This window comes from Ammospiza caudacuta, chromosome 1 (genome assembly GCF_027887145.1).
Source record: "Ammospiza caudacuta isolate bAmmCau1 chromosome 1, bAmmCau1.pri, whole genome shotgun sequence".
NCBI classification, from domain to species: domain Eukaryota; kingdom Metazoa; phylum Chordata; class Aves; order Passeriformes; family Passerellidae; genus Ammospiza; species Ammospiza caudacuta.
In genome coordinates, this window is record NC_080593.1 from 152,372,334 (window position 1) to 152,398,657 (window position 26,324).

At 41.3% G+C, this 26,324-nt stretch overlaps 1 protein-coding gene across 4 annotated transcripts in view; it reads right to left on the minus strand.

Moving 5' to 3' along the window:
* TSNARE1 (t-SNARE domain containing 1) overlaps positions 1-26,324 on the minus strand; it is a 470,695-nt gene that overhangs the window by 165,953 nt on the left and 278,418 nt on the right. For all 4 annotated transcript variants that reach the window (XM_058814748.1, XM_058814721.1, XM_058814730.1 and 1 more), the window contains 2 exons: positions 18,572-18,644; positions 6,550-6,632 (listed from right to left, as the gene is read on the minus strand). In XM_058814748.1, the coding sequence (XP_058670731.1) occupies positions 6,550-6,632; positions 18,572-18,644 (156 nt within the window). The remainder of the gene's footprint in view (positions 1-6,549; positions 6,633-18,571; positions 18,645-26,324) is intronic.

A 26,324-nucleotide genomic window follows, 5' to 3' on the forward strand; every position in this document is an offset into this window, starting at 1 on the left:
AAATCATGTTCATGGCCTCCTTTGGATTCTTTCCCTTCTCCACTCATGCCCCTTCCTCTTCCTTCTTGAATGGTTTGTCTTTAATAAAAAATGAGCCCATGGTGGACAATTTTTATTTTTTTTCTCCCAAAAAAGTTGGTGCTTTATAATAAAGGGAAGGAAAAAAAAAAACCAAACTAAGTTATAACCTGGATCAGGCATCTCCCCCTTTTAGATGGTACAAATGAAGAGATGATCTGCTGTGATTAAAAATGGCCTGAAAGATTTTACCTTTACACACAGGAACACATGACATCCAAAAGCTCTAAACAACCCCTTTCTTAATAAATATTTGATCACACAGATCCATTATTTACAGAAAACAAAGAGAGTTTTAAATAAATGTTGTGGCTCAGACCTTGCTGAGGTTAAGTTGCTGGATTCTCACAGTTCATTTATCACATGGACTGGCGCTGACTCGAACACCACTTCCCACGGAAAGCAGCTGTTTTGTAAATGGCTGCATTAAAATACAGTAAAAAAGCAGGCAAAGGCAGAAGCTGCTTCAAAACAAAGCACTCTACAATCTGAAAACTCAGCCTGCTGTTTACAGGGAGCCAGTGAGCAAGGAATAAAGGAGGCAGAAGTTTTATTCCAACCAACTGCTGCTGGTGAAGGGTCTGGAGCACCAGTCTAATTGATGCCTTGTGAAGGCTGACCTAGAGCAGAGACTGGACAGAGCTAAAGAATAAAGTAGGGATTTATTAGGAGGCCTCAATAGATCCACCTTGGGCAGCACAAGAGCCCAGCCAGGGCTATACCCAAGATGAACCCAAAATGGTCCCAAAATGCACAACCAGTCATGGGGTCTCACACTTTTGAAGATCATCTCCTCCTCTTCACTGTGGATATGCTCTAAGACCTTGCCTTTTGCTGCCACTAAATAATTTTAAACTTAGTTTTATAATTAAGAGCCAACTGGCACCATTATTGCATCCTGACCCGTTCAGGAGTCATGTAGCAACTGCAAAGTCATGAGGGACCAGCATGGTTGGATTATCTTGATGCAAATTGAGGCCATTTCCCCTTAACTTGTCACTTCTTACCTGGGAGAAGAGACCGACTCCCACCAGGCTACACCTTCCTTTCAGGGAGCTGTAGGGATTTATTAAGAGGGATTTATTAAGAGGCCTCAACAGATCCACCTTTGGCAGCACAAGAGCCCAGCGAGGGCTACACCCAAGAGAACTCAAAATGGTCACAAAACGCACAACCAGTCATGGGGTCGCTCACTTTTATAAGTTCTGGTCCATTTGCATATTGGAGTTAATTGTCCAGTTACCGCTCCAGCCCATGAAGTCCCATCCTTTTTGGTTTTCTGTCTTCATTCTGCCATTGTTTATGTTCTTGGGCCTGAAATTTGGATCAGTTGTCCTTGGTCCCCAGCTAGAGCAGGAATTGTTTTGTCTCCCTATTCTGTTAAGAGGGCTTGCTATCCCCTAATATGAAACTCAGAAATATACACTAAAGCAGCACAGAATCTGAAAAATATAAAAGCTAAAACCTGAGGCATCAAGATGAGGAGCAGCTGAGGGAGCTCAGCCTGGAGAAAAGGAGGCTCAGGGAGAACCTTCTTACTCTCTACAGCTCCCTGAAAGTGTAGCCAGGTGGGGGTCGGTCTCTTCTCCCAGGTACAAAGTGACAGGTTAAGGGGAAATGGCCTCAATTTGCATCAAGAGAATCCAACCACACTGGTCCCCCATGGCTTTGCAGTTGCTGTGTGACTGCTGAACAGGTCAGGATGCAATAATGGTGCCAGTTGGCTCTTAATTATAAAACTAAGTTTAAAATTATTTAGTGGCAGCAAAAGACAAGGTCTTAGATCATATCTACAGTGAAAAGGAGGAGATCTTCATTATCACAATATTTATAAGCAACAAGTGCTTTGAGAGGCTACCATGCCAAAAAATTTCAATGACTCTGAGAAGGTGATTTTTGAAACTCAAATTTTCTTTTGTTGTTTAAATACCAATGAGTAATTTGAGTGAAAGTTGAAGACAGACCCTTATCACAGTGGTCACCAGGCAATAAGATTTTTGCAAATATCACAGATTTCTGAAGCTTTTTTTTCCTCAGAGCTCCAGCCTTCAAAGTGTGTACCCATGCAAGCCAGACCCGGGAATTGTTCCATTACTGGAAAAAACCTCACTGTTCTTAGACTACACAAGTGGGTCACTGAACTGTTGTTTGCCTTTCAATGCCAGGGAATCCAAATTAGCTTGACTTTCACAGAGGATATAGGGAAGGAAAGCAACCAGCATGAATCAGAGCAACACAAGCAGCTCTTCCAAAACAAATTAGCTTCAGCAGTCAGCACACAGAGTCTTTCAGTCAGTGAGGCCAAGCTGAGCTTAGGCCAAACTTTGCATGGAAAAAAACAGAGCAACTGGTTTAATGTGCACCCATGGAGTTTGTGTTGGTTTCTTCTCCTTCCTCTCAATCCACCTGCACAAAGCTCTGAGCAAAGTGAGGAAAGTAAAAGTGCTCATCTCCACACAACCACCCCTTTGGTGTGATGTCCAGCCCACCTAAACTAACCTCAGGGGCAGGTTGGGTGTCTAGATATTCCCTTTTTCCCAATAAAGAGACATTTGGATTGATTTTCCATGGAATATTTGTAGTATAATTGATATAATCTCAATTTAATGAAGAAAACAAGCTTTTCCTAAGAGGCAGCCAGCAGACCTCCCTATGTCAGACATCTCCTGTGGGATGAGACAAGATGTGCTGAAAGCAATTCCTCCTCATGTATCATGGAAGAGAGGTTTAGACACCTAAACACCCATCACCACCAAACACAGTCATATCTGGTCCAATAAATCCCTCTCTTCCAAAGAGCAGTTTGACCCAAGTTAAAATCGGTGTTTTGAGATGGGTGGGATGAATCATTTTCTCTGGGGGCAGGGAAAAGGAAATTTCAAGAGGCAAATCTGGGCTGTTGGTATTAATGGCAGGAGTCATCATTCCTGCTCAAGGCCCAAGAGAAATGAGACCCATACTAAAAACAAAGACATGGAAGCAGGACCAGTGCAGGTGAGAATTTCTACTGGCTTCTCCCAGCCACATTTGTCTGCCTCTCAGTCATTTTCAAACTCTTATTTTCTAGTCAAAGTAGGATAAAAAAGTCAAAATTGTCACATTTCTGTGACCAGCAGGGTTTTCATATGGAAAAAAGGCTTCCTTTTTGTATCAAAACTCAACTCCTATTGCTTTCATCTACATTTTGACCCTGTGTGTTCCCACAGATAATGCACTGAGGCAGCTTAACTGTGATTTGTAGTAAAAAATAGTTTAGGCAGAAACAATTATTTTACAATTATAATTTAAAATGAAAGAAAAAGAAAATCTGCTTTTATATAAGTATTCCAAAGCTCTGACAGCTCCCACTAATCTTTTAGAGTTTAGATGGGGCACATGAGAATTCACTCAAAGTAATAAAACACTGCTGTTAGCACACATCTCAAGAGGAAGGAGCACCTTACCAAATTTAAAATGCAGACAAAGGAGCTCCTTGTGAAGATATTTACTTCTTTTTTAAACATTTCTAGCATTTCAGGGAAACTAAATGTCTTATTTTCTAGTAGCTAAGTAAAAACAATTTACTGGTTCTTTGTTATGTTAATGTGCAGGTTGGGACTGTTCTCCAAGTTGTATTGTTGAAGTGACTGCATGGGTTACATGCAAATATTATGCTAAATAACCAGCCACTGAATCATTATTCCTGACAGAAATCCCTCCATTAAGTTCTACAGAAGGTCTTAAACTCAAATGTTTCAGTGGTGTTGACATTTCTGATTTCTCAATTTATGCATGTATTTGTTCGTAGACTAATAAAAACACTACACTTACTAATAAAAATACTGCATGCACACACACACACGTTTATATACATATAAACAGTAATAAATAACAAATGTTTGTAAGCCAGCCTGCATTTACAGGATAATCACACTGTAACATAAGTAACAAGCAAACACACTCATGAATTAGCAGCTTAACATGAGAAGGAAAACTGCCCAGTAAGATTTAAGAAACAGTTTGTGCCTTTGGTCCCTGAGCAGCACAGATGGAATTTGGAGCATGGAGAGCTCTGGCAGGTCCCTTAAAAGCATCTCACCCACTGGGCCATCTGGCTGATGGCTCTCCCAAACCCATCCCAGATATTTCCTAATCATCCAAAACCAGGCAAAACACCAGGAAGGACGGTCTGCACTCACACTGCATTATCCAAATGTCTGCGAGGGGCACCAGCCTTCCTCCCTGCAGCATCCCTGAGGGCTGTGGCACCGGGGCCCTTCCTGTCCCACCATGGGGACCGTGTCCCTTTGGGTGTAAGATGAGCAGATTTTGTGACACACAACACATGAGGCAACTTGACCAGCCCCAGGCCAGCAGTGGAAGTGACAAAAATGTCACCTCATTTTCTGTTCATGGTGACACAGAGGGAGCTGGGTTTATGTTGGAACCCTGGTTGCTGCGAATTTTAGACTTTCTGTGCTGACAGGCACTGACCTCCAAGAGAACATGCATTTAAACTGAGGCTGTGGAGAAGGCTTCCAAAATTGAATGATAGAACTGAGATTATGGGTGTGGAGTTTGAGTAGAAGTGTAATATCTCATGGTGGAAAACTTAGAGTTTAAAGTTTTAGAATGCAGTAATACGTATATAAAGCAAGATGGAGGTTTTAGGGAGGAGGCTGGTCCTTCACCTTCTTCTCCATGGGTTTGGGTGGTTTTGTGCAATTGGATTAAAAAATCCTCATTTCGAGCCAGGGGTGGTTGGTTATTGGGTTAAAAGTAAAAATAATTTAGGTGTCATTTCTTAATTAGAAATTTATCCTTAAAAGGCCTTGTAGAAAGAGAAATGGGTCTCAATTTTCAGTTTGTTATAGTGAAGTGCTGTAGAACTCAGGGTTTGTGAGACTGCAACATAAATAAGAACTAATAAACATCTGAGTCCGAACAAGAAATATTGTCTCACTCATTTAATCCCAACCCTGGCAAAAAAGAAGCAAGGACTCTGCAGGTTTATACACATTTTTCTGGTGATCCACATCCAGTAGGGCACAGGACAGTTCCCTGTGCTCCACAGGAGATCTGGATTGCACATTTCCTTTAGCAGCCAAAGTTTCTTAACTGATATTTGTCATTTTATGGGCTTGTTTCAAGTGCAAGAGAGACTCTGTTTTCTCATGTACACCAATCAGTTCATATTTATGCCCCTGGCAGGGGTTGCCTCGCTAAAACTGGCTTTATCTTTTTCCTGATGAACATATCTGAGGAAAAAGGGCCTCCTGTCTGGGCAGGCTATTTCAGCAGCTCCTGCTGGCTGAAGAAAGCAGAGCCTTTAGACTGTGCTGCATTCATTTTCTGCCTGACTCCTCTTTGACCTTCTTAGCCAAAGTCATCATTAACTCATTTGCAGCTTTGCAATCAGCTCTACAGTCAGGTCAAGTATTAAATCCATTCCAGTTTCATTTTAGACTTCATGTAACAAGTTATTTTCAAAGTGAATGCAGGATTACATGCAGGGCGACGCACATTATCTTAAATGTATATACATTAAAAACCAACATGGAGCCAGAGACAGCGCTTATTTTCCGCAATATCAAAAGTTCTACAAAACTCACCCTTATTACCCTAAATTGGGACAATGTGTTTCACCAGAAAATGAGCTGTAGATAATTTTAAAATCACGTCACTCTATTGCATCAGAATAGAATGCCTGTGAGCTTTTCTCCTTTGGTCTGAAAGCGACCTCAGCTAAATTTTGTCAAAACTCCAAACACATGGAAATCACCAACTTATGCTTGAGGAAAGAAGAAAACTAGCAGGTTTTTCTTCTGTCAGTCAGAATGCAATTGATAACAATTTTTTGATTGTTCATCCCCCCACCCCCCTTCATCCCCCTAGAAAGTACTAACTATAACCATCAAAGAGTTCTTTCTGGGCAAGCTGTTTTCAAAAAGATTAATGTTTGTGTGTGTATGTTTATGTTTTATTCTTGATCCAATGAAGGAAAAAAAACAATTCACAAAAAATTCCCTCAAATTGCTTTTGAAAAGTGCTGAACACCACCACCACAGCCATTATTCACCAACCACATTGTGTTGTTTGACAACTCAACTTGTTTTCTTAAAGTACTGTTGCCTGATTATAGGGAAACACACCAAACAGAAGCACATATGCACTTAAATGATGTGCTTTTTATGGTGCCTTTCCAAGAACAACAGTAGCTAATTGTTGACTTTCCTACTGGCAAATGTCTGTTTAATATGCAGATTTCTTAATGACTACTCTAAAGCAAATTGGCTGTGCTATGGTAATCTAATCATATATATATATCAATATTTATTTATAAAAAAAGGTTTAGAATACTTAGAATATGCTTTATAATCTTTCCAGGTAGCACAAATCCATGTGCCCAGTGGTTCACAGCTGCCAGGTGTTTTGTTGATTGTAAATACTATCACTGAAAGCATTTGTAGGGGTTTTTTTAGTCCCACTTACTTGGTGCTGACTTGCTTTTGCCAACTGCTCATTGGCTGATTCTACATTGGAAGAAGAGGCCTCAATGTTAGCTTCAATGCTATCTGCAAATTAAAAGAAGACAATTACAGGGTAATTGAACCAAATTACAAAAAAAAAAATAAATACAAATGACAAATAAAATGAAAAAAATAAAGATTTTACACCAATAGCAATTCAGCAATTTACTCATGGGCATAAAGAGAGGAGCAGCCTCTTGTTTGTTGTATTTCTGCAGGCAAGTAGGACCAACACCCATTTTAACGAACATCCAACCCATCAGTCAGAGGCAGGATGACTGACAGCTCTCCTCTGATGGGATGGAGGTTGCCTCTCATCCCATTCCTTCTGAAATCAATGGGAAGAGTGACAGGGAATCCAACAGAAAGTAGCTCAAGACTCACAAATTTACTGGATTAAATTACAGAAGGATCATGGCAGTTGAAATCATCTCATTATTAGAGCTCAGGGATAAAATTCATGTGGGTCCATGTGGGTTATTGACCATGCCCAGGTGTCTGTTCTTGATCAATTCATCTCAGACAATGTCACAGAGAGTAAATCCACGATGTACAATTCCTCCCACTCTCCAGGAGTGGATCAGATTAAACAAACCACAAGCCAAATTTCTGGATCGCATTTCCAAGCTGCAGTGGAGGTCTGTAAAATGGCTCAGATTGAGAAAAATTGCTGGAATCTACAATTAAGGGAGAAGAATCTCACCCTACATTGCTATGTTTGGCACTGGGGGAAGCCTGGATGAGCCAGAGGGAATCAAAATGAGACTGGAAAAGAAAGAGCATCAGCTACCCATCACAACTGGCAGGTCCCCAATTCCATCAAAATCAAATATTGACTCCTGACACCTATGATATAAAACCTGCAAAAAAGGTTTTGTGTTTCCAGCAGAAATCTTGGAAATCTCTACCCTCAAGAGATGTGCAACCAATAATTTCTGCTCACAGTGGAAGAGGATGTGTTCTTGGTCTGTTTCTTGATCAAATGGGTGGTTTTGAACACAAAATAAACCACAGAGTGCATGAACTCGATCAGGTGAACTCAGCCTCAGATAGAAATTGGAGAACAAAGTTCCAGGGATTTCTCTAATCCTTAATAAAATCAACTGAAATTCTTCAATTAAAAGTATAAGGAGTTGGATTAAGACATGCCACAAAAGATTAAAGCAATTTATTCCTTAAGGTTCTAAAGGAAAGAACAGGAATTAATCTTGCCACTTTTGTGGTGGACAAAGAAATGAGGGCTTTCAGATAATTTGTGGAAAGTGCTTGCATTCACATTTTTGCCATTTTTAAATGAAACAGTGTTAAAGTCCATTAAGGTAATTATGCACTTAAAATAAAATCCATTTTTAGAAAAGCAAAGAAAAGGAAAAAAACCCCACAAACAAGAAAAAGAGCAAAACCCCAAGTGCCTAATCAATGTAACAGAACTTGGTCATGTATAAAGTTCCTTGGGATCTTAGTGCAGACACCCTTCACTGCTCAACATCTCTTAAAGGCTGATTGGCCTCAGAAAATGAATCATTTAGGCAGAGAGGAGCTACAGAGGAGAAATGTATTAAATATATCCTTCAAAAACAAGAGTAATCTGTCTGCACATCTCCTGGGGAAGGAGGAAATCATAGAAGCAGCTTAATTTAGCTCCCTTAAAAGGCCCCCCAGAGGAACCCAACACTTTCCTCTGCCTGCAGGGCAGCCTGAGGAGATTTGCCTTTGTTAGATAAAATTAAGCACTATGCACACCCCCTTAGAGCTCCCTAGAATGGGAGAACCACACGTTGGGCAGAGCTTTTGAGAACATCATCTCTGTTTTTCCCAGATAAGAAGGATGTGCTCCATGTCCTGGGTGAGTTGATGGCAAGTCACAGAGGGAGCCTGGACCCTGGTGGAATTATTTCTGCTCACTCCTTCTGCCAGTGGTGGAATACCAGCCTTGGAATAAATAAAGCTCCCATTTAAATCCTATTTTTTGAAGCAACTTGTAATCCTGAGGCACAGGGGAAAACTAAGACAAACAAAAAACCCCACCAAACCAGCTCTAAAACTCTACAATAATGAGACATAAATATGTAAAGCAATTTAAGCAGATATTTCTGCTGATTAACACAGGGAAGCGAGGAGAGGAAAGAGAATTTGGCTGAAATCACAGAGAAATAAGCAATAATTCAATTATGTTAATAAGTCAATGATGAATATGTCACTGATAGATATTTCAGTGAATCTTTGCTGAACAAGTGATGGTTCACAGCCTCACCTTGGCCACTTTCAGGCTCCTTCACAAAGTACCTCACTTGGGATGGAGGAAAAAGGATGGCAGGGTCCTCAGCAGGCTGAAAAAAACCTGCTGGAGGGATCTGCCTTTTCCTTTCCCTTTGGCATGAAGGGACAGTGAGTTTGTTCCCAAACAGATGAGATAATCCAGCCCTGGGTCCAGAATTTCTCAAAGAAAGTGAATCCCACAACAGCTTTCTGCCTTCAGACTCTGGTGACAAATTTATTTTACAATTTGAGAACAAAAATCCAAAGGGGATGCAGTCGACATTTTGATAAACTCAGGGATAGGACTGCACCAAAGCAGATGGTGTTTGTAACCAAACACATCAGAGAATTAGGAAAATATTTGTAATTTTTCATCTAAAACACAGTCTTGCAACAGCAGTAGTGAAAGTGACAGAGCTAGCCAGGCCTTAGATTCAGTTTTTTATGATTTTATGACACATCCATCACGCAGAGATGGAAATAATGATGACCACAAGAGGTATCTTTCAATTCCAGCTATTTATCTGTGTCCTGAGATCAAGCCCTTCTGATGACCATTTCTTATATGGGAAATTACTGGATTGACACTGGCTGGAGTGGGGGTGATGCCCTAATCTTTCAAGGAATCACTCACATGGCCTGGATTTTTACAGCAGCAACAATGGATTGGTTTCACAAGGCAGAATTTCAGCTACATCACTTTAAAGACAGGAAAGTGAGAGCTCATGAATGAGAATTTTTAAATGCTCCCACTTGGCAGTAACCAAAATGGGCCCCTTCAGGTTTTCATAGTATGCTTTTATTTTTAGCACTTTAATAAGCTTAACCCTCTTTTATGGCTACAACTTCTGGCTAAAAATAATCAATATAGCACACTGAGAGGCACAATAAAAAGAAGAAGAAAAAATTTTAAAAAAGGAGTATTTTGGTAATGCATAGAGGTTTCTTTCCTAATTAAAAGCCAAGTTTGGAGGGAAATTGCTTTCAGCATGAAAATTAATTTTGCCCATTTGAATTGCCATGTACTTGGAAAGTTTTAAGTGTCATTCCACAAACAAAAGGCCTTCAGGCTTAGTGAAGACAGAACTGTGGCTGTTAAAGGGAAGGAAAACCACGACAATTCTTCCAGAGCAAAGTTTAAAATGGCTCAGGGTTAGTAATTTTCAAACTTCAATGTAAACATCGAGTTGTAAATTCTGCACACGAGAGGATTTATAAAATAAATGTGCTCGTATGTTAAATTCAGGGTAAATGGGTCACACTGGCTTAGAGTGGTGCAAGAAAATACAATTTTCAGCACTGTGAGTCATCAGGAGCTGTGATTATTGCTTCCAAAAAAAAGGCAGATAGAACTTACCTTCCCATCTGATTTTAGCAGAGCTCTAATTCTGCCGCACAACAAATCACAGCCCTGAGAGGAAGGACTGAGGCACTGAACAACCACCCAGCACCATTTTCCAGGCAGGCCTGGAAAGAGTATTTAAAGTACCCTAAAATGTCACAACCAGGTCTTACTGTTGGGTTTTTTTTCAGCCAACAGCCCAAACCCCTTGGTCTGAATGAATAAAAGTGGCTACAGGGCAATGGCCAAACACCAGCATAAATTCACAGCACTTTTTCTCCTGAATGATTTATACTGTCCTTGAAATGCATCTTGGAAATGTCAAATATCTGCTGCATATGGATGTGCTGAAAAATGGTACTGCCCTGCCAGGGGTTTGCCATGCCTGCCAGGATACATCTCCCAGAGATTTAAATTTAAAACATTTTCCTGTTGGAAAACAACACATCCTGTAAGAGAATGAGGCACCTCCTATCACCTGCTCGGTGCTAAATGGCAGAGTGAAGAAATATTTTCACTCTGGCATCTGCAAAGCAATTTATGTTCTTTCTTACAGAGAAAAGTGGCCTCAAATTCCTGATGTTTGCCACAGAAGAAGGGTGAGCATATGAGCAGTGTCCTGAGGGTGCAGGTCCTGGACCCAGTGACCACTGCACACTCTCAGTCACCCATCCAAGGGCTCCTCAAATCCCACAGGATGCTCTGACATGGCCTGGGATAATCAATCCTTTAAACCCACAAAATTAGCACATTTGAGGCTATAATATCACAACAACACCCATGATTAATTTTTTTCCCTATTTCTTTCGTTTGCTGATTAAAAAAAGTTATTTCAACATGAGGGGGTTTTTTGTGAAGTAATTTAGGGGTGCGTCAGATTTTTTTTTATTCCCCAAATAATCTTTGAAAGTAATTTACAGGGCAAAACAGCTCAAATAGCTTTGAAAGGGAAATTCCAGAGAGTTGCCTGTAGCACACCCTTTCTTTTCACAGAATCAGAGAATCATGGGCTGGTTTGAATTGGAAGGAGCCTGAAAATCATCTTGTTGCAACCCCCTGCCACAGGCAGGGACATCTTTCACTATTCCAGGTTTCTTCAAGCCCTGTCCAACCTGGCCTTGAACTCTTCCAGGGATGGGGATTCCATAACTTCTCTTGTAAACCTTTCCCTTGTGATTTACACTCAATACAATTTTTTTTTTTTTAATTCCGTAAGACATCCAAGTTAAAAAAAACTAAAATATGTTTTTTTAAATTTACAATAAAAAAGAAGTCAAGACCAATTTTTTTTTCCAAATCCAGCTTGTGAATCGAAAGCTTGAATAAATCCCTTCATTTCATTTGTGTGCAGCATTTTTCAGAAGTCTGTTTTTGTCTATAATTAACACAAAATTCACTTTCCATCCCACAGCTGAGTTATCAAGTCCTGTTGCTGATGAAAGTAGTTTCACTCTGAGTTTGTCACCAGAATAATAAGGTTGGTAGGGGTGTGGATTCATAGAAATAAATATATTTTATATCTGCTTGCTGTCTTGGAAAGATCATATATTTTACCTAGCAAGTAAGGTCACTGATATTTACAACTCGCTTGACCTCTTTTGCTTTACATGGCTCGTTTGATTTACTTAAACTGCTCAAGCCACGTTTCCCAAACAGTCTGGCAGAGAATTGCACCTCCCAGCAGAAATAAACCACCCACCTGAGCAGCTTCTGCCTTTCTGACATTTACTGCTCAATTGCAGCATTATTAGAAACTGAGACCACGGCAGTTCTAACTTCCCCAAAAAACTGCTTTGGATAAATTGATGTGAGAAGGATCCTACGGGTGGCAATAAACCTCGTGGAAGGAAGAGCTTTGCTTCTTGTACAAAATTAGCTGGCTCATTAACTGTAATTATACCAGCCCAATCACATTATGAGGGTCAAACACAGAAATAAACACAGCAGACAGATCTTCAGGCGTTAGAAGATTTGCAAGTGTAGAGTTGCCCATCACTCTTCTCCTTGTAAACCAGCATGGGCTGCCTTAGCAGCACCGCCAGCACAAGAGCTGAGTGTAAGAGTCCCCATGCAAAGGAGGACACAAAAATCACACTCACAGATAGCAACAGGAGGAGAGAAGCAAAAAAGGTCACGCAATTTTTGTGTTGCTTGTAATCTCCAGTAAAATTAGTTGGTCAGAGATCATAGTAGCCCACACATGGCTCCAAAAACTTTGTCACAGCAGAGGTCACCCACCAGTGCCTCACAGGAGACTGAGGGTGTCCAGCCCTGTCCAGAGAGCTTCAGTGGAGGCCCCCACTGCTGCAGTCCAGGTAAACAGGGCAAAGTGAGTGGGATAGAACACACCATGGAATCACAGAATGATTTGGCTTAGAAGATACCTTAGAGATCATCTCGTTCTAACCCTCTGCCATGGGACACCTTCCACTAGACCAGGTTGGTCAGAGACCCATCCGACCTGGCCTGGAAAACCTGCAGGGGTGTGGGGCAGCCACGGCTTCTCTGGGCAACCTGTGCCAGCGACCCACTGACCATGTCCTTCAAATTGTCACTCTCTGCCAGTGACCCACTGACCATGTCCTTCAAATTGTCACTCTGTGCCAGTGACCCACTGACCACGTCCTTCAAATTGTTGCCTACAAGGTAATTAAGGATAATAACACCATAAGGATAATAAAACCATACAATTTCAGCAGCTGAGGTGGTTTGCAATCAGGCTTTGTTAGACTTAGCAGAAACACAACTGATGACAGGGAATAAACTGAAGGTGGGCAAAGAAGTGGAAAGTGGAATAGATTCAGGAACACCCCAGTGCACCCTTCCTTCATGGGCTCTGCTCTGTACTGACACTTTACTCTGGGTCTCACCAAGTGGCTGAAAGCAACACAGCTAAGAGAAGATTTACCAATCCATCAGGAACCAATAAGAACACAAATGTACATTTACCATAAATGTACATTTAACATTCCCATAACAGCTTCCTCTGAGATCACTAGGGATCTCAACCAAATGAGAGACTTTTCAGGCCACATTCAACTGATCAGAGATATTAAAGCTGTTAAATTCAGGTATCTGGGGTTCTCGAGATGTGTTCATTTTCTGTAGATGTCACAACTGAGGCACATAACTCGGGAGGGTTTAGTTAAGGATCCAGTTGAATGATTTCCCAGCTCAGTTTGCAGTCTGACAAGAGACTCCTGGCTGTGCCATCCAGGCAGTCAGACTGGAGGAGGACGTGCTGATGGGCCCTCTTGACAGTGTTTACATGTCGAACTAGCTTTCAGGTCAGAAAGGCCTGATTGGACTTGATTTCACAGGAAAAAAATATTAAAAAATTAAAAAGAAAAGCAAACCCCAAACTGAAAAATTCTCCCTGCATTTCAAAGCTTACAAAATAAGCAACCCATTTGCATTCATGCAAATACCTTTTCCTTTGAAGGAAGTGCATTGCCATTGTTATCATCACTAGGTAATAAGTGACAATGTGGCACTTCAGCATCACTCAAGAGCTGAACTCATGGACCCATCAAGAAGCTCCTCCTGACCAAAGAAAAGCAACAGCTGCCATGTTTTTACTTCTTTTTCCAGGTCTCTGGGCTCCAGCCTGACAGATACCAGGCAGAGATGTTTGTTAAGTGAAGGACCATCGACTTTAGATCATGTTAAGAATATTTTTCACCCAGTTATTTTTAGATATAAAAAGTCCGGACTTCAAGACTGAAGTGAAGTGAAAGCCAGGTAACACCAACATCTAAGTCTGGATAAGTATTGGTCTAAAAACAAAGTCTGAGGAAATCTTAAGCTTGACACAGTAGGACATTGATCTGTTCTGAGGAGGCCACCAAGTTAATTAAAGAGATGGAGCACCTCTCCTAAGAGGAAAGGCTGAGACAATTGGAACTGCTCATACTGGAAAAGAGAAGGGTTTTACCAATCTAATTGTGGCCTTCAAATACCTGAAAGGAGCCTGCAAGAAAGATGGAGAGAGATTATTTACAAGAGCCTGGAGTTACAGGACAAGAGGGAATAGATTAAAACTGAAATAGAGTAGGTTTAGCAGGAAGAAATTCTTCCTTGTAAGGGTGGGGAGGCCCTGGCACAGGTTTCCCAGAGAAGTTGTGGTTTCCCAAAAAAGCCCCATCCCTGGAATTGTCCAAGGCCAGGCTGGATGTGGCTCAGAGCAACCTGGGATAGTGGAAGATGTCCCTGCCTATGGCAGGGGTTGGAAGTGGTCGATCTTTAAGGTCCCTTCCAACCCAAATTCTCCTATGATTCCATGGTTCTTTCAGCCAGTGAGATTTGCTGTGCAATATAGATTTGTGTACATTCATTTTGGACAAAGAGGTAAATTCCTCTAAGAAGTGGTAAATTCCTTCCTGTGTTGCTGTTCTTGTGATATTAAAATAGGTGGTGACTGTGTGAGCTTGGGATCTTTTCCCATTTTAGGGAAGGATACAGATACACAAAGCTTGGTTCCAAAACTGCTCAAGAGTCAGAAATGTGATGCTTTTAAAAGTGTGAAATGTTTTCAGAACAATGTGGGTCTTTCCTTGTGGCTTTGTGAAATGCAATGGAGCTGTAAACAGGGATAGAAGTGGTGGAAGTTGAAGTGGAGCAGTTTTGATAAGAGGTGTAGGTTTTGAGTGTTATTTTGGCATAACTATTAAGGTTCCATACACAGGTGGCATGGAAATCAGCCTTTCTAAAACACAGATAATTTCCTTTTGCCATGGGCAAAAAAGAAAAAAAAGAGCATTAACTCTTATTCAGGTCAACTTTCTTCTCACTTACAAGACAAGCAGAAGCCTACAAATTGGACAAATATGCACTTGCTTTCATCAGCTTCCAATACAAATATTGGCTGCTGTGTTGTTGACACTTTCTTCAGAGGAAGTGAGGATTTAAGGATTCTCTTCTCCCTAACAGCAGACACAAAACTGATTCCATGGAAGTCTGCATACACATCCCAGTGCCACCAATCAAAGTACAAGCTCGCAAATATAAACTAGAGATGCTAAGTGGGAAATACTGGGAATATTTCAGACTTTTGGGGAACTTACAGCTCAGCTGAGTGGCCATCTAGGAGCATGGAAAGGAGTGATTGTTGCTGTTGCAACCACCTCCAACAGAATTTACTTCTCACAGTGCCAAGCCTTGAATCCTTGGATGCTTTGGCTTCAGAATCTTTCTGCTACCATGACAGTAAAATTTATTGGAGATGAACCTCTGCTGGCCATCTGGAGATCTTGCAATTTGTATATCAGATCCCCAAAGCTGTCCTCAATGCATGCCAGAACCTTCTGGAATATTTATGCCCTGCTGTGCTGTCCTACCACTTGATACTGGGGTGGCTGAAATCCGCCATGAGGACCAGAATCTGAAAAGGTGAGGCTGTCCTGTCTGTCTGCAGAGGGCCTCATCTACTCTGCCTGTCCTCCTTTTAATCCTGACCCATAAAATTTCCATCAGCTTCTCATCCATCCCCAGGCATCATCCCATGCACTCCAGCTGCTCTCTCTACAAAGGGCAACTCTTCCTCCTCATTTTCCTACCCTGCCCTTCCTAAAAGAGCCTTCATCCCTCCAAGGCAACACTTCATCAAGGGGCCAACCCACCACATCTCCATCATCCCAACAAAACTGTAGCCCTGCAACTTCACACAGATCTCTAACACCTCATGTTTATTCCTGATACTTTGTGCATTTAGCACCTCAGAGTGCTCAGCTCCTGCAGAGGATTTGGGATTTTTGTCCATGATGGTGATGCCTGGTAGGCACTTCCCTGCCCACACCTCATTTTGGTGGCTTTGGGAATTTTTCCTGCCACACCACCCCATGTCTTTTTTCCAGCAATCCTGTCCTCTGCTCCCACAGGACTGCTGGTCACACCCTCCCTCTCCCACCATTACTAAAATTCTCCTTATGTGCTGGATCCCATTTCTCCAAAGCAGCTGAAAATCCCCACACAGGGTCCCACTGAACCCCAACCATGTCACCAACACCAATTCTACAGCCAGTTATGGTTTTCTCCTATTAGTATCCTCCTCCTTGCCCTCTTTGCCCCCACCAGCAGCCCAATGTGATGAAGCAGCACTGGGATGTTTTTGCCAAGAGCTCCTACAGGATTCTGTTGGGGAAATTCTGCTGATTCCCACCTAACCCAGGCCATTGGCTTGTTTTGGTTTCAAAGGTTTGGGCTCACTGATATGGTGATTTATAATTAAATATTTGTATCAAAGAGATGCCATGACCAGGAACTTGGGCACAGAGTTTGTTTGCAGAAGACACAAAATAAGAGAGATATCCTCTCCCAAGTCTGCATTCTATTTCTTCCCTGCATGACAGAAATTGCTCTCCCAGTGTTATCAGAGTGTTCATTAAGGAAATGGCCCACATGCCAAAAAAATCTTCTTTTCGATTTTTGTAAGAAGCAAGAGATACTCTGCCTGTGCCATGCACAGACCAGACACACTCTTCCCCACAATTCTCCCCAGCTCAGGTGAACCAAAGAGGGATTTTCTCTGGGAGTATTTTGCCCATCTCATCTCATATTCCCTGGTTTTGTATTTTCCCTGAGTTTCCTAGACAAGCACACACAGAGCTTTCATTCTATGCATGTCAGAGGAATGGACTAAAAAAATAAAACAAGTGCCAAGAGAGCTGTCTCTTGTCATCATGGAATTTTCACTGTGGGGGTTTCAGCATCTCTTGCCTCCTGATTCTTTATCTCCCTTACTTTTGTGCAATATGAATGTCACAAGATAAACGGTGGGACCCTCCAGCAATTGCTTGGGAAGATACCTTGATTGCCTGTCAGGATTAAAAGATAGTCCTTAAAAAAACTGTTAAAAATCTGCTGAAGTGTAAGAGAGGAACAACAAAAAAACTCACAAAAACCTTATGCTGGCTCAAAGACAAAATGTCCTACTTAGTCTAACAGCTTCTCACAGGGAAGTTAATACTGGGATGGCTTCTATGCATGGGTAAAGTCTTAAAGTAATAAATATTGCCTGAAGAAAAGGAGTTGTGAGGATCTTGAAGCTAGCTGATGTATGTTGTCATGTCCCTCAAGGCATTAGCATCTGATGTGCTTTTAGAGATGAATCAGTCTCCAAAGCTATCCATGCAAAAAAATAAGCTTTCAAAACAGCATCAAGAGGAAAAAAAAAAAAAAAAAAGAAAAGAAGAAGAAAAAAAGAATATACAAAAACTCTGATTTTAAATATAATTTTGATTTTTTTCTTTTTGCTGCCCCTGTGAACCTGAGTGGTGTTTCTCAGAGGGGTGTAGATCACTCATTTTAGTGTAAAAGGAAGTATCTTATGGTAATGCAAATTTGCAGAGATATGAACCAGTAAAGAAATCCAGAGTGGTTAACAAGCAGCAGAGAAGAGTTTCTGCTTTTAAAATCTGCATATGGCTGTCTCAGGACTTGCTTCTGCTCCCAGGAGCACCACTGAGAATTCCAGCTGAGCCTTTAGGTGAGAAATATCCCCATAAATCCTGCTGCTCTGGAGTTTAGGTCCCTCAACCAGCCTTTAGGACAATTAGCTCCCAATTTTGGAAGTGAACAGTTGTTTCAGAAGTACCACATATTATTATTGGGCATATAAAAAACAAGAGATAGAGAAAAAAATAGTCTGCTTTTTCTTCACATCAGCAGAAAAGAGCAGTGACTAAAGTCAGAGAGAGCTGATCTAAAGTGCATTTTCTCTTTGTTAACAAGAACTGGTGGCTCCCAGTGATGGGCTGGCAGTGAAGATAAAGATAGGACTAGGAGTGACTCTCATCTCCTAAAGATAGGATTAGGAGTGACTCTCATCTCTTATCCCAGTTTTCTCCACCCAGTTTTTTCCTAGTCATTGGTAGCTGCAGAACAAGAGGAGATCAACTAATGGGCAGAAACTACAGACTTTATATGGGTACATCTTGAGGCTTCTCTAAATTTAATTAGACACACCCTGCTATGTGGAATGAAAATTCTATTTGGAAACAAAAAAGCTCCTTAATTTTCCCTAATTTCGTCAATAATCATCATAATAATTGCCACTACTGTTTTTTTTTTATTACAGTTCCAGGTAGAAAGGAAGAATTGGATCCCTTTCCCGTTAATTTTATACACTCTCCAGCTTCCTTTTTTGCAGTCAAAAGGGAATGGATTCATCTCCCTGTGAATTCTATTTTTTGCTAAATATACCAGCAAACTGTCCATAACATAAGAACCTTATTGCACAGGGCAGCTTGTCAGATCTAGACATCTCTGGATGTACAAAATGCTCAAAACACAGGGAAAATGAACAAAGGGCTGCTCGTGAGGGACAAGATCATGTTGGAATGGTGGAGGAGGGTAATAAAGCCCATAATTTTCATGTGACACCTACCTATTGTGTCTCCTTGCTCGTGCACCATGGAGGCCAGGTCTTTGATGATCTGGTTCACATCCAACATGTCACTCTGGAAAGACAGAAATCCTAATTACCATTACCCAGGAATGGGGGATATCCAAGTACAAAAGGCATGTTCCACAGTCCAGATTGGCAAAGAAAAACACAAACCCTGAATTCTTCAGTGGTGTAGAAGTAAAAGGGGAAGTTATAATGCTCCCATAGTAAAAAATTCCCTTATGGAATTAGATCCATGGTTTGCTGGATCTAAGTCAGGCAGCTGACTCCAGCTTTGTGAGAGGAGCAAGTGGAATGATCACATTTTATGCTTGCTTTTCAGAGTCGTGGAGGACTAAAGAAAAACAACAGTGGCAAACCCTTCCCTTTCTACAAAAGTTATTGGTGATGCAGGCCATTATTCTCAGATTGTTTTCTCCTACACAAAAAGAGGCCATCTCTCAGCACAGCATCCATCTGATGCTATTCATAAACTGATGGATACAATCAAAAACTCCCTGAATTTGAAATTACCTTATTGGTAGGGCAATAAGGAAAGAGCTGCTTGATGAACTCATTCATTTATATGTTTTCAAGTAGTTAAAAAAAAAAAAAGTAACTGCATTCAGCTCTGAAATTTTCTCTGTGAAAACACAGCAAATTACTCATGGGTTTGTTTCCTTCATTTCTGAACACTTACCATATAAAAGAGCAAATGTGAGCATATGTTGACATCATATGACACTGAATCTTGTAAAAAGAATTAGTTTAGCAATAATAGACATAATAATATAGACACTGCTAAATGCACTACCAGTAAGGCAGCACTACCAGAGCAGAAAAAAAGACTCTAAAAAAGGATGTTTATTTTTTTTTCAGCCTTACTAGTCAGAGAATCATAGAAACATTGAAATGGGCAGGAACCTTTGGAAATTATTTTGCCCAAAAGCCATTTTCAGAGCAGACAACTAAAGCAGGGTGATCAGGGCATGGCTTGTGTGTCCCCAAGAATGGAGATTCCACAGACTGTCTGGCAAACTGTGAGTCCATGGAACCCTGAGAGTTGTTTGAGCATGGCTGGATGACAGGCACCCACACAATCTGCTCTACCACTCCCCTGTCGCAGACATTTTTTCATAGAAATCCTTTCTTTGGGATTTGTGCATCTTCTGGGAAGCAGAGGCCCCAGAAGAGAATGTAAACAATGATTATCAGTTGCTGTGAAATGCAATAGGATGCACCTGTGATTGGTTCATGTTCCATGTGTACAATTAAGGGCCAATCACAGGACCAGCTCGGGGACAGATTCCCTGTTATTCATTCTTTCTATTCTATTCTTAGCTTAGCAGCTCGGCAACCTCTCTCTTTATTCCTATTAGTATAGTAATAATGTATTATATATCATATATCAATAAATCCAGCCTTCTGATCATCAAACAAGATTCTCGTCCTTCTCTCACCTGAAGACCTCACCAGGTCGCTGTAATACTCCCCTCTGTGAGTAAACAGAGGGCTGAAAATATAATGAAGGGTTCATAAATTAAGGGCCAGGATACCTCACCCTCCAAATACCATCATGGGCAAAACAGACAGATATTAACTGAATTTATTACTAACAAAATCAGAGCAGGATAATGAGAAGTTTCAGAACTGCCTGGACACAATCTCTTTGGCTTTATTATGATTTCTCACAGCTTTTGCTCTGGGATTTTTTCGCAGCCTGTGCTCTGGGATGGCTGGAGCAGGGAGGTGGGACCAGATGGCCCCACTGTGATCCCTTCCAGCCTGTCCCAGTCTGGGATTCCACGTTCATCCCAAAAGATCCAACTGCCTCCACCATGTTTTTTAAAGAACTCCATTTCCCCACTAACAAATTCAGAAAATGGTGCAAAATGAATCCATGTCCTCCTACTGAAGTTTGCTATGAGAATATAACTGGCAAAACACTTCAACACATAATGCAATAGAACTGCATCAATTTAAAATGAGGTCTGGGAGTCCCACTGTGAGTGCTAGAATAGACCAAATTGTTGAATAACTGAAGATGGAAGAAAAGCAAAAGATTGAAAAAGCTGTGAGAAATCATAATAAAGCAAAAAACCACTGCCCCAAAAAAGACTGGGTAATGCACCACAAAATGTGCTTCTTTCCTTCATTTGTCAAGCATAAAGAAGCTTTAATTATGGATGGTATTATTCTTAACTTGTAAATACTGCAGAATATTTTGCAAAACAATGAAGTTTAAGTAATTTGAGATTGTACTTGCACAGTGTGTTAGTAAATCATTACTCGGAAATGAGGAAAAATTAGTGGTGATTTTTTTTTTTTTTTTTTTTTTGTGTAGGGAAGTTTTCTGAGCTTTTTGTAAAAATATTTTAAGGGAGAAAGTTAAAGTTTAGCAAAATATGAAGAGCTGAGAATTAACTTGAATGTCTTGCTCTGCTCTTGTTTAATGACTTTGCAAAAGATGATTAAGGAAAATAAAAACAAAAAAAATAATAATAGTAAAAAAGCCCAGAATACTAATTATTCTCTCTTGGCTAAATTGTCACTGACATAATATTTTGTGTCTGTTCCTTGTAATATAAACACAATCCTTGCTACACTTCAATCTGCTTTATTTTGTTGGGCTTCTTTTTCAGCACTTTAAGTGAAGGTGGCTTAAAACTCACAAATTTGTTTTTGTAAGTACATTTGCCTAGACAGGGTTCATTGCAATATATTGAATTACACATGTCCCCACCCACCCCAAGCATTTCCATTGGAATAAAACAGATGATACATTGAATTCTTAGAGGGTCCTTCCGAGCTAATTTAGCCATGAGGATTTGGGCTGTGTGTGTGACCTGATCCCCAGATATTGTATGAAGTAGAGAAGAATGAGGAAGAAAATTCAACATTGTGTGCAAGTGGTGCTGGTTCAGCTTTGCCATTTGTATTCAGGTACTTGAAACCAAACCATCTGCAGCTGCAGAGTACAGATCCTTTCCATAATGTTGCAATAACACTTAAAATTACTGTTTAGCAAATATGCATCAGTGAGAGCCAGGGCTGAGTTGTGAGGAAGGAAAAACTGCACTTGAGGAAAACCAAACAGGGGTGAGTTATAAAGCACAGAGCACAAAAACAACCTGACCTGAAGCAAGAAATCTGCTGAATAATTTAACCTGGCAATGTGAAGTCTCAAAGTCCTTGATATATGTAAGGAAAACAAAGGAAGAAATAGAAGAAGGAAAAATACCCAGAAATAAAGACCTTCCATAATGGAATATACCTTGGAGCTACTCTCCTGCTCCTTCTTGCCAGGTCTGCTCCATCCCTCTGAACTTGCCAGGCATCAGAGTTTGTTAGGAAAATCAGATTGCCTTTGGTTCCCCATGTTTGCACACACTTTGCAGAATTCACAATGAAATACAGCTCCTCATAAATCTCTGACTCCACAGAACCCAGGAGTGCAGCAGCCACCACCATTCCCAAAATTCTGTCTCCCTGCCAGCTAACTAGGCTGGGGCTTCCTGGGTATTAATTAACAGCACTCTTTCCTGGCTGGCAACAATTCATTCACTATATTCTGCAGCAAGAGGGAGACAGATTTAAACTGTTCCAGATAAATCCTCTTTTCTTTTCTTTTTTTTTCCGTCCCCAAAAAGGAGAAATCCATTCTTCAGATTAGTAGCCAGGATTTAATATCACTCATTCTGGAACAAAAAGAATTAAACTAGTCAACAATAAAATGAAATGGCAGCAGCTAAAGATGGCCAGAAAAGCAGAGAAGTGATAGAGGAGAAAAGCAGAGATGCAAAAGAATGAGGCCTTAAAGTTCCAGAGGATTAACTCTCACTAGGGAAAATTAGTTTGGGAAGTTCTTAACAGAAAGTACTAGGTTAAAATGGCAGGACTATTTGAGTCACTTAACCTGACTCAGTAAGTGAATAATGTCACTGCATAGTACTGAGATTTTGGGAAAAAAATTAAATTACCAAACCTGACACAAAAATGGTTGGAAATATGATTTTGCAGATAAACCAGAAATTTCAATTTCCCATTTTTTTATTTAACATGATAAAGATTATAATATTTTTGAAATTAATTTGCGAGCAAGTCAGGTTATAAAATCCAGACATTGTCACCAATGTGGGAACAATAAATCCCAGCAGCCATTTCCCCACAGAATGAGCATCGCTGAAGTATTTCCATGACAGAAAATAAGCAAACCTCTCCTCTCTTTCACTCTCATGCTTTGTGGGGTGAAGATTTATTCACACTGAAGACTTTCAACATTACCCTGTGCTGAAGGTTGCAATGCAAGATGTATTCCATTACCATCTGTATGGCAGATTATCTTTGTCAAGCGGGCAGTTTGCCTTATCTCTCTCTTTGTGTAACCACATTCACACCTTCCTGGGGAGGGGACATCAGCTGATAACAGACTATTGAATGTCACTGCATGACTGATAAGAACTAGAACATCCCATTGTGAGATGCTCCGCCCAGAGGGAGGAGCCAAGCATTGCTACCCAGATATAATCCAGAGGTTTTGAGGCACCAGCACGACTTTCTCCACTGAATTCCCCATAGGAACAGCAGCTGCCTCTTCTTCCACTGGATCTTTGGAGGAAGAATACGTCCTTCTCTACAGGACCCCCTGCTCCAACAGAAACACCCCTGACACTGCAGGAGGGCTGCAGCCACATTTCCCATTGGACTGGTACCAACAGCCTGACCCACAGGGTGTCAGGTTGGGTTCTGACTCTGTCAGTGTTGTTCTAGTGTACTGCATTGTTTATTTATCCCTTTTTTTTTCCTTTTCCCTATTAAAGAACTGTTATTTCCTGCTCCCATATTTTTGCGTGAGAGCCCCTTAATTTAAAATTTATAGCAATTCGGAGGGGTGGGGAGGGTTTACATTCTCCATTTCAGGGGAGGCTCCCGCCTTCCTCAGCAGACTCCTGTTTTTTCTAAACCAAGACACCCTGCCCTTAATGATATCCTGAGGACATTGTTGTATTCCAGATATGGGAATGGTGTTAAATAAACCAGAGAGAACACGTTCTCCTCAGAAGGACACAGAACAAATCTGTGTAGTCAATAATTCCTCTCTCACATGGAGACAGATCCCAGCCTCCCCTATCAGTGTCAGCTCAGGTCCTCAAGGGAAGGAGCACTCATTTCTAGGAATGTTTGCCTTAGGTTTGTATAAAAATGGGATCAAAAGTATCAGTGGTCTATCCTATTTAGCACATGTGTTTACTCACAAACCAGCCATCCATTTTTTAAAGGACTATAAATTAGCATTTAAATTAATTGCTGCCTCAATATTCAGGAGCTGCTGAATTTTTACAAGCGAGGTCACATTCTGACCTGTCATTTATTCTGCAGCAAGCAGCCAGGAGAGCTGTAAAATAAACCCCAAGGAGATCCTGAAAGATGTCCTAGAAGGCCCATGTGTGCATTTCTGCACATGGAAGTACTCCAAAACACAATAAAGCAAAACAAACCCCTTGTGCTTGTTATCTTTGGGGGAAAAAAATAAAGGAACAAGAAAGAAAAGATCAACCAACAGCCCTTTGTAGTTTCTGTCATGTTTTAGCAAAGAGATGCTGAGATGTTCCTTGTGTGTTGTCCCTTCTGCAACAGCCGTGGGGCATCTCCTACCCTGTGGTCCAGCATGTATGGACATGGAAAAACAAATCAGGGCATGGTGTTTGTCTGTCCTCATTCCTTTCTGAGAGGCAGGGGAAGGAAAGGAAAAAGAAAAAAAAATAACATAAAACATGAGCAAGCTTCTGATGCAAGATAGGCAGAAACTAAATCTTGCTGCAACAGCCTTTCAACAAATATTTTTCTCTTGTCTATGGCTGGGGAGAAAAAAATGACATTCAATAAATCAACCTGATTCAGCCTAAGCAACAACAGACCAGCAGAAAATTGTTTTGAGGGCAGAAGCCATCCAGAACAGCAATTACAGACTGAGTTAGATCTCCTCTGGGATTCAACAACAGCCAGAGTGTGGAGTTTCTCTCTCCCTCTCTTGCCTGTGCACGTTTCCTCTTTCTTTTGCTGTCTTAGAGGTCTGTGTCATCTCAGGGAGTGTAAAACCATGCTGCATAATTAAAGTAGTCATGCTGAGCTTGGGGATGCCAGTCCAGCACCTACCTGGGGACACCAGCCCAGGAAACACAACAGGAAAGGGATTCCTGCCCACCAAATCCACATGGAGAGCCTGTGGGAGCTGAGATGCCTCAAACTCATCAGAGAGCTGAGGCCACCACAGAGGGCACCTCAACAGGGATGAGAACAGAAATCCTGCCAGCTGCCAGCTGGTGTTTTATTCATTCTGCCCCTGGCTGGATGTCACATGCCCACCAAAGCTGCTCTGTCACTCTCCTCCTCAGCTGGACAGGGGAGAGGAAATTCAACAAAAGGCTCTTGGGGTGAGATCAGGACAGGGAGAGATCAGTCATCAGTTATTGCCACAGGCAAAATAGACTTGATTTGGGTAAATCAGTTTCATTCGTTACCAAACAAAATCAGAGTAGGGTAATGAAAAATAATATGCAATCTTAAAACACTTCTACCCAGTTGTCCTAGGTTGACTATATGATGCTTTTATCCCCAATTGTCTGTTCTGTTTATGCTGAATAATAAGTTTTGCACCTTTAAGACTTGTTCCAGAGAGTGAAGGAGGAGAGAAGAAGCAGCAGTTTGTTTGCAGACATGGCACTCACTCCTCTACATTCCTGCTCCTGACTGTGTTGTCTGCGGATGAACAGATAGCAGGACAGAGCTCTCCTTTGTTTTAGTTAGTTTGGCTAGCTGAGGCAAAGAAGTTCCCTGCACTGTGGTCTTTTTTTCTCTTTTCTTTGGCACTGTTTAAACCTGCTCTGGCCTGAACACCAGAAGAGCACCGGCACCTCACACCTGAGGCCCACCAGGCCAGGACTGGCCTGCGACATTTCCAGTGCTGGAGGGGGGACTTTCTGAGTTTGTCATCTCTTTTGGAGCAGCAAGGGGTTTTACTGTTTAATATTGTTTAGGTTTTATTGTTTAATAAACAGGTTTTTTCCACGTTTCTCCAAGGAGGTATTTTTCTCTTGGACTGGCTGGGGGGAGAGGCCAATTGAATCTGCTTTCCTAGAGCAGCCCCTTTGGGGAGTTCTCTCCAAAATTTGCCCTGAACTAGGACACAAACCTTTCCTTCTTCCCGGACTTCACTTCCATGTTCTCTCCCTCTCCACTGCTGTGGCGCAGGGCAATAGGGAGTGGGGGCTGTGGTCAGTTTGTCACATATTTCTTACTCCTCACACTCTTCCCGTTACAGCAACCTGAGTGGGTCGCAGCTGGTGAGAGAGAGACGGTGAATCTTGTATCTTGATCAGAAGGCTTGATTTATTAATATATGATATAATACATTATAGTTATACTAATAGAATATAAAGAGAGGTTTGCAGAGCAGCTAGCTAAGCTAAGAATAGATAGAAAAGAATCCACAACAAAGTTGTGGCCAAGGACTCAGTCCCCTGGCTTGAACTGGTGATTGGCTCTTAATTATAAACATAGAAAATGAGCCAATCAAGGTGTTCCTGTTGCATTCCCCAGCAGCTCATAATAATTGTTTACCTTCTCTTCGGGGGCCTCTGGCCTCCCGAAGATGCAGAAATCTGAAAGAAAGGATTTCTGTGGAGAAATGTCTGTGACATTCCCCAGCCCTGTGGGGTCCCTCCCAAGGCAGAGTCCCCCACAAACCCCTCCA